Source organism: Corvus brachyrhynchos, unplaced genomic scaffold (assembly GCF_000691975.1).
Source record: "Corvus brachyrhynchos isolate BGI_N302 unplaced genomic scaffold, ASM69197v1 scaffold32, whole genome shotgun sequence".
Lineage (NCBI taxonomy): Eukaryota > Metazoa > Chordata > Aves > Passeriformes > Corvidae > Corvus > Corvus brachyrhynchos.
Window position 1 is genome coordinate 8,762,858 of NW_008237919.1, and position 8,991 is coordinate 8,771,848.

Genomic DNA, 8,991 nt, shown 5'->3' on the forward strand with positions numbered 1-8,991 from the left:
AGAATAGGAAAAGAAGTGTGCATGGGGGGCTGGGGGGAACAGGAAGAGGTGACAGGGGTTAGGTGGAAGCAGATCACCCATCCGAGGGTCCTGATGACATCTCGTTGCTCCCCTCCATCTGATCTGCTGGGGGTTAGGGTCCCCCATCGCCGCCATGGCCACACCACCACACGCCGCCACATGCCACCACACCACATGCCGAAGAGTGCAGAATCCCGTGGATTAATGTACACTTTGGGCCAGGTGGGAACGCCCACGTGTCTCCCCTTGCCAGGGGCCAACTTGACACTGTCCCTTGCCACACTGCGGGTGTGTTGCATCATCTCTGGTGCAGGGTCTGGGGACCCCTTTGAAGGGGGCCCCTTTGATGGGCCATGTCACCCCTTCTGCTGTGGATAAGCTTCCCCCCCTTCCCCAGTGAGGACCCCTCAGCTGGGCTCCTCTGCACAGTGGGGGATGGGCAGTCACTGCACCTCTGACCAGAGGCTTTTCCAAGATACCCAAAGCCTCTCCTTCCTCCACCCTTTGCTTTGAGGGGTTTGTGTGAGCCTGGCAGCTGATAGCCCTGGGGCTGTGGTCTCCACCTTGGAGGTGTTAAGCCTGTGCTCTGTGAATGTCCCCAGCCCTGAGTTGTTACTTTATCTTCATCAGCGAGCAGTGTAAGGCCTCAGTCAGGGCCCTGTTCAGGGTGCAGTGGTCTTCTCTGCAGCTTCTGTAATACAGTTGTAAAAATCCTTTAAGAAAATATTTAAGTAATAAACTATAATATTTCAGTCTCTGACACTATTCATCTCAGATTTTTCTGTTTGTTAGTCTCCTTATCCAGATGATCTTAGCTTCTAAAGGCTGCAGGCATTAGGGCTTTTCAAAGAAGGGGTTACCAGAGTTTTTAACATGAGGAAAAACTGCGCATTATTATACTCTTGTTCTTGTCAAGATGTTAAACTGTTGTAGCTGAAGGTTTCTAAACAATAACAAACGCAGTAACTCCGCATGAGAAAGTACAACATCTCCCTTCCCCACTCCCAGTGTGAGCAGGTTACCATCGCAGTTGCAAGCCTTTGCAAATACCGACTTCCATAAGATGGTACCTCAAACCTCCCATCCCACCTATGCTTATGTTACTAACACAACAGCACTGAAGTTCCTAAAAACATTACTTAAAGTATTTTCGGACATGAGTAAGTTCTGTGAAGTTGCGTGATTGCTCCTCTTGGCTGTATAAACAGTACAGTTCACATGGCAAGGCAACCAGCCAGCACTGATGTGAAGCAAAGGCCATCTGTCAGATGGTTTTGCTTTAGGCCAGAGTACCTTCTTCCTCTCTTTAAATCAATTGATACTCTCAGGAGTACACACAGAAGCATTAAAGAAGAGTATGTAAATATTTGCAGTCTTTGAAATAAAACACGTCTATGTGTTTGCGTGTAGGATCAGGTCCTTTGCTGATACAGGAAGACCTGAGTCAGTTCTGATTTTCTCAGAAGTTGTGGAACAACTTTGCATTTTGAATAGCATAAAAAAACGGTAACATTTTTCAGACTGACCCCTGACTAGTTGAATAAAGGTATTTTATAATGTGATTCCACTAACAAAGGACATTGTGACTCAAGAATATGGATACAGAAAGGAGCTTTGGGTCTCCTTTCAGGCTTCCATATGTTGAGCCCATTTTACAGCCTTTGTTTTGTTCTTTATTGTCTTTTTATTTTTCATTAGAACTCGTCTTCTAGTCTTTTACTGCTGTAGTATACAGGGGGTTTGAGGTTTTTTGATAGTATAAGTACACTGTTCCTGAAATGTTTTCCATTTTAAAGCAAGATTATGAGTTTCAGCTATACCAAATCATATAATTCTCATTTTATTTACATTCCTTTCTATATGACATTCTTTTAACTACTTTTTGAAGTCTTCTATGATTTACTTCTGAGATTTAAATGTTTATTGAAGTAGAACTTAAAGATGATGTGGGTGAGATCTATATACAAGACTTATATAATACATCTTATTTTACTGACATGTCAAAGCCGAGTTTGTGAAGAAAAGATACCTTTTATTGGATGAGATAGCTGTATTTACTGAACTAGGTATCTTGCCACTTTATTTACTTCAATAAAGTAACAAAATTTAATTTTCTTAAACTGTTGGAACTGTACACTGTCTTTCATACAGCATGACTCTTGCATAGTCTTATATGGGGATTTTTCTGTAGGAGTTCCTTGCTGATGCAGGTGTTGAAAGCAAAAGCTCAAGAAATATATATTAAACTTCTGTATTTTCTTTTGATAAAGGCTATATGTGTGGGCTCAGAAGGTATGCAGATAATGTATCCTGCAATCTTTGACCAGCTGCTGGCCTTTGTAGAATTTTCCTGCAAGCCTCCACAGTATGGACAGCTTGAAACTAAGCACATTGCAAATGCAAAGTATAATCAGGTAATTAGTAAGAAATCTCACTTATTTCACTTGGCTGGTTAATCCAATTCAGTTTAAGATATAAGTTGTTCAGCAAGATGCATTTGTTCAATCTGTAAAAACTTAACTGTGCATGTTGTGTAGTAAGTTTTTTCTACATGCTTTTGTTATCTTCTTTTACTCCCTTTGCATTCTTCTTTACTTTTATACTTTGTATTCCTTCACGTAGGAAAGGTCTAGCTTGGACACTAGGCAAATGTGTCTGAATTTGTACATGAATTAATCTAAAATAATTTGTCCTACAAGAGGTACTAAATTTAACACAGACATTATCATTTTGAATGGACAAAATTACCTCAAGCTTCAGATTTTTGAATTGCACGTGCTGTAAAGAAATGGAACGTGTTCAGTAATTCTATTTGTGTACACTGCTGTTCACTAAGCATGAGCATCTGATTCAGTGTAATCAAAGAGGTAACTATTATGTATGTATTAATTCTTCTTATTCTGTTTGTCCTGCAACACAATGGAATCACACTAGATACAACTATTTGCACCGGTGAGTTAAATTTCCTTAAAGATTGTCCTAATGTAGTTGTCTTGCTTAGACTGCAACATTTCTCCTACTTAAATGTACTTTACTTCAATGTAGAGTACATTTTCTTAGCCAGACTACATTGTATTTGCAGTTTTGTTGCTTGGACCATATTCTTAGCAAACCTTGCATGCATTAAACCAAGAGTTCAATGCAAAACATACACTTTCTGTTCCTTAATTAGTATGTTTTCATGTATAATTTAGTAATTTACTAATTTCCTTTCCTAGGCAGAATGGGTGGCATTGAATTACGTACCATTTGCAGAGAGATCACTGGAAGTTGTGGTGGACTTATACCAAAAGACAGCTTGCCATAAAGCTGTGGTAACAGAGAAGGTTCTTCAGAACATTATTAAGGTAAAAGTTTGACCTGCATGTGCTCTGAATTTAGTGAGCTTATATTGAAAATCATGAGTTTTATTTTCAGCTAGTGTTGACAAACGCTTTCTGAGAAGCTTAAAGCTGTAGTAAACGGATTGGTATTTTATGAAGATGAGCAGTGGGGAATAATTTCTTTTGGAGCTGGAAGGCTGTTGATTAGACTATGTGTATTGTTCTTAGCTGGGTAATGTCAGCATCAGTATTTCAGTGTTAAGATAAAAATCAATAAATGTGTTAGGCCACAAAATTTTCATCTTTGGAAGTGTTAGCACCTAAATGTGGTAAATAGGCCTCTTAGTAAATACGGCACTGAAGGCCAAAGACCAGTTTCTGTACACTGGCATATATACTTCAGGGGCCTGTGCTCTATTACTTTTGATTTGTTTTAAATTACTTCATGTGTCAATGCAGCTATGAGATGTTAAAGGTGAGCAAATATACCTTTAGGGTGAAATTGTCAAATGCTTCACTTTTTTTGACTATTCCATTTCAGAAAAAAATTTTAGTAAATAGTAGAAGTAATAGTAAATGTTCGGAAAATAAAAACGTATATGACCTAGCTTGTTTGCAATGCCTTGGCTGCCATGAGGATTTTCCTGTATAGAAATTTAGAAACCTGAAGGTTAAAGCAGATGAATTAAAGCAGGTGATATTATTTGAAATCTGTTAGGAATTAAATATTTGTATTTCAAAGTTAATGCAGTTGTTTTCCACTTCTGTTTTAATGGCATTTGTAAAACCGATAGAAATACCCCTTTTTCTGTAACATTTGCAGTTATATAATATATATCATATAATCTATTGCAATATATGAAAATGCTTTTAAATTTATTTTTCATGTCTCTAAAGCCCATGTTGATTTTGGAATTAGATTTGACACATATGGCCAATAGCAGCAGAAAAAAAATACTCTGTTTATCTCTAGAGTGAGATTCTACCTGTCATAATTTTTTGCCATAGAGTTAATTATAATTGACACCCTCATTAGAGTCAGAGTGAGTCTTTCCTCCCTTTGCTTTCCTCAAATCAGACACTGAACTAAAAGCATGGGGGACATACATATAGTACCTGAATTTAGTCACTATGTATTTGAAATGTCAAGTAAATAATTGGTTTTCCAAGATAAATTACTATCAGGTTCTAAGTCACTTTGACTAACAATACTAAAAGGAATGCATATATGTGTAAGTAGTTCATATGACTAATGTTTTCAAATTTATAAATGACTTTATTTTATAGATACTGAAGATGACTATCTAAAAGGCTTAAAATTTGCTGTGTTTTCATCTGCTTTACATTTGATTTGTATTGAAGCCTTTATCTTAGAATTTCACTAACTGTTCTTACTTAAAATTTGATGTGGTTTAACAGTCAATAATGTCCAGATTTCTTCCAGTGTTTATGTATATAGTTCAACTTTACTAGGAAAAGTCTAAATTCAATGAGGCTTTTTTTCTTTACTGTGGAAGCACTTGGAATGGCTTTATAGGAATGGGACTGAATTCTCCAGAATACACTGATGATGGACTGCCTGCAGTCTCTTAGATGTTAGGAAAGCCCATTTGTCAGACTTAGCAGAAATGGTGGATGGCAATACAGAAAAAGAAAATTAGTGTGTGATTTCATGGTGGAATTGATAATGAATCAATTTCTTCTTCTAACCTTGTACTTGGCTACAGACCTGTGCTTTAGCCAGCTGGTATACGATAAATCATCCTCAGAATTACATTTGTAGAAGGCCATCTCATATACTAGCTGAAAAGATAGGGATGTGTACTACCACATGTGACAGTGTCTCTCAAGATCTTGTGCAGAAACTTGCTGTAATCTTAGATTTGTCTGTGCAACTATAAATTTTGTTTTGACTTTCATTTTGCAGACACTAAGAATACCCCTCAGTCTGAAGTACTCCTGTCCTTCTGAAAGCACATGGAAGCTAGCTGTGTCCTCTCTTCTCAAAGTTCTCTCCATTGGACTACCTGTTGCAAGACAGCATGCATCATCTGGAAAATTTGACAGTATGTGGCCAGAGCTAGCAAACACTTTTGAAGACTTTTTATTCACAAAAAGGTAAATACTATTTCCTTTTTTTTTATTATTTTTTAAAGGGAAATTCTTATAAGTAATTTGTTCACTATATGTGTCAGTAGAGCTATTTGATATCTGAAAATTATTTAATGAATGATGGAGAGAAAGTAACCAATCTGTCTACTTCAAAAAGCTATACTTTTAGAAAGTAATAGCAAAAGCTTCAATCAAAAGGTGAAGTGTAAGAGCAAGCAAGAGCTCAGCTGAACTCTCAATATAAGGCACAGTCTTTCTGAACAGGACTGGGAGTTCTGTATGGACTCCCAAGGACATTTATTGTAGATTTGATAAAGAGCTGCTGATATGTACTCAATTTGTTCCTTTCTTCACTTTGAACAGAATTGCAAAAGTATTTTTCTAATTAAGGTGAACAGCATTAACTATATATATTTCTCCTGAGTTCCATCTTGAAATACTCCACTTACTATGAATTTTCAAAAATTACTTCATATAGTGCTGTTCACTTAGAAGCCCATAGTTATGTTGCTTTTGTTTCTACCTAAGATAAATTGACTGCACCTTAATAATTAACCACACTTTATTTATGATACTTAATGAAAAAGGTAGCTAATAGTCATATTTATGATGAACAGATTCCTCTCAAGAATGGAACACATTCTCAATTTCCAACGGGCAGGTTGAGAAAGTCCAGAAGTGAAAAGTAGTAATAATCAGAGACAGACAATTTAATCGTTGAATCATAGAATGGTTTGAGTTGGAAGGAATGTTGAAGATCATCTAGTTCCAAACCCCCTGCCATGGGCAGGACACCCTCCACTAGACCAGCTTGCTCAGAGCCCCATCCAGCCTGGCCTTGGATCTATTTATTTGTTCAACCAAAGGAATATATCATTAGCAAAACATTATCAATTTTCATAATATAGTAAAAGCTTGCTTCAGAGAAGAAATTTTTTTGTCCCTTGGCAATGGGTAAAAATCTATTTCAGTACAGCAAAAATTATCTAGGTTAGACACTAAGGAAACCTTTTACTCTAAGGAAGGTTAGGTATTTTAGGTAACTGCTTAGGAGTGGTATGGAATTTCCATCTTCTGTAAACATCTGTGGGCAAGCATCTTTCAGGAGTACTTTAAGTATATCTAATAGTGTTTTAGAATAAAGAACACAGTGGAACATGAAGAATTTAATTCCCTGATTTTCAGTGTATATGCTGATTTCAGTAACAAATGAATCTTTCTTTTTAACAGAGAACAGTAAAGCTCCTCAGTGCTTTACACTAATATGCTGTGTGTTTAGTTTTGAAACACACAAAAGTGAGCAACCAAACACAGCTGTATTTACTAATGATGGATAAATAGCAGCTTGCCCAAAACAAACAAAAAAAAATACCAATGAAAATTTATTTTAGAGACACATCCATTAGTGAAAATGTGTGTAATAATGAATGGGTTTGGAATAGCATCAATAGGATTATATGGCAATCAGGTGAAAAACCTTCCTATTGTTTTTTCATTTATTTGAAAGAAAATTCTATTAAATAGGAGGACCTTAAAGTAGAAAAGATCACCATGATGGATTAAAAGACACTTCAGTCATCCAAATTTTTATTTTATGCTTCACTGTTTCTTTAATATAAAATAATCTTTGCAGTATCTTGCTTGGTTTTGTTTTTAGCTGCAGTCAGTATTCCTGCTTCCATTCTGAGACAGGCAGTCCACATCAGTTAATGCCCTATAACCTATATCATTGTTGGGTTTACAGAATTAAAATGAAGGTTTTTCAGGTTATTGTAGAAGAATGTATGTTCCCTTAAAAGTTGCTTTGGGAATACATATTACTATTTGCTGTAATTTAATTATTCCTAAATATTTGCAAAGCAAATGAAACAGTTCCATTTTGCATGTTCTTAGCTGACCAAGGCTGGTACTGCTACAGTTTTTTGGTATTAACTGTTCATAAATCCAGGGAAGTAAAATTATCACAGCTCTTTGGTGTAATTCAGGATAATCACCTATCATCTTCATTACTTTTTTGGCCAAATATATTGTGGGTTTTTTTAATTTACAGTGAGTGATTTATGCTTTACTTGAATATTATTTCAACCATAGAAATTTCATCTTAATGTGTTGCTTGCTAGAAGCTATTACTCTTTATGTTAATTCTAATACCTTTTGCCATTTGTCACACATGGGCAAATATTCTCTGGAGGTAGAAGAAAAATAGTACTTGTGTGAATATTTATGATGCCTGATGATGTCTGTCTTAAGTCTGGTTTTACCTCTTTAGCAACGAGTGTACACTATAACTTTACATACAAAACATGTTTTAGAAAAAATTTTTTAATCATAATTAAAGGTGTCCTTAGAAAAGTGTAGAAAATTTTTCTTTCACCTAGAAACTTTAAGGTTCAAAATAATTAAAAACACTAAAAATAGGCTGGTATTTTATAGAACCACATGGCTACAACAAGAAAATTTGACCTGTTACTATAATTAATGCCCATTATCATTACACTTTCCAGGCTTGGTGTGAGTAGATGGATTTTGCTTACATAGTTGTATGTTGTGTGGCTACAGAATGTCTGGTTTGGGGTTGTTTTTTTTTACCTGCCTTATGTTAATCTTTTTCTAAATAGCAGTTTGTCTTCCAAGAGTGTGGTTCCCCTACATACAGTTAGAGCCCTGTCCCTTGGTAGCTTTAGGATAGATAGCCTTTCTGTTCTCTCTATCAGCCTGAGCCTTGTGCTCCTAAAAAAAATTAAAGCTGAAAAGGGAGTACATCTTCCTCATGCCAGTAGTCAGGATGATTGTAATAGCAGTCATTTCTCCTTTTCTTCATCCGCTTTGTTCTCCTCCTCCTCCCCATATTGCTACTGAAGCGTGTCTCTCTCGCTGTGATGCAAGGAGGGCTCTAGAGATAGCTGTGGAAGTTCCCCACGTTGAGGTAATTCTCTTCGGATTTTCTTTGCTTTAATCTTTCTGCACTCTGTGCAAGATGCTATGAAACTACCCTTAGCAAGTAGGGCAACCTGCCCCTTTTGGTTTGAAATTTGCTAAATTGTGTCTTCTAGTGGTTTATAATTGCAGTTTACTCAGTCTCTTGAATTTGTAGTTGTTCCACTTGCAAGGAAATTGAATTCAGAATTTTCAAATTTAGTGTGTTCCTTAATTTTTTTTGGTAATTCTCATAGAAAACATATGTCAGTCATAGTGGTGCCTTATTCCAAGGCAATTTGAGAGAATTTATTCACTGTTTTGAAAGTAACAGCCAAAATTTATTGCTGAGTTGAGGTGCATGTCAACCTTCAGGTTGCAGGGGAAGGCAATGAGAATGTACTTTCCAACTATCCATGTTGGTCCTCTATTTAAGGCCAGCCAGGTGGTATAGAACTGTTTTTTGGTGTGTTTCCTGACTTATTTATATTAACAATGAGTTGTGCTTTTTAAAACTTTTGGTACTACTTGGACTTTTGTCCATATCACCAAAATCAATTAACCGAGCCACAGCTGAAGAGAATGCTCATAGTTAGATTCATGACTTATAAACTTTAAT

The 8,991-nt window shown here is 36.3% G+C and overlaps 1 protein-coding gene across 5 annotated transcripts in view; it reads left to right on the forward strand.

The window, feature by feature from the left end:
• MON2 (MON2 homolog, regulator of endosome-to-Golgi trafficking) overlaps positions 1-8,991 on the forward strand; it is a 53,668-nt gene that overhangs the window by 34,800 nt on the left and 9,877 nt on the right. For 2 of the 5 annotated variants that reach the window (XM_017733178.1, XM_008632781.2), the window contains 4 exons: positions 2,292-2,435; positions 2,956-2,973; positions 3,240-3,368; positions 5,272-5,462. In XM_017733178.1, coding sequence (XP_017588667.1) covers positions 2,292-2,435; positions 2,956-2,973; positions 3,240-3,368; positions 5,272-5,462 — 482 coding nt within the window. Of the gene's footprint in view, positions 1-2,291; positions 2,436-2,955; positions 2,974-3,239; positions 3,369-5,271; positions 5,463-8,317; positions 8,383-8,991 lie in introns of all 5 variants that reach the window. The other 3 variants (XM_017733179.1, XM_008632782.2, XM_017733180.1) reach the window with 2 other exon arrangements.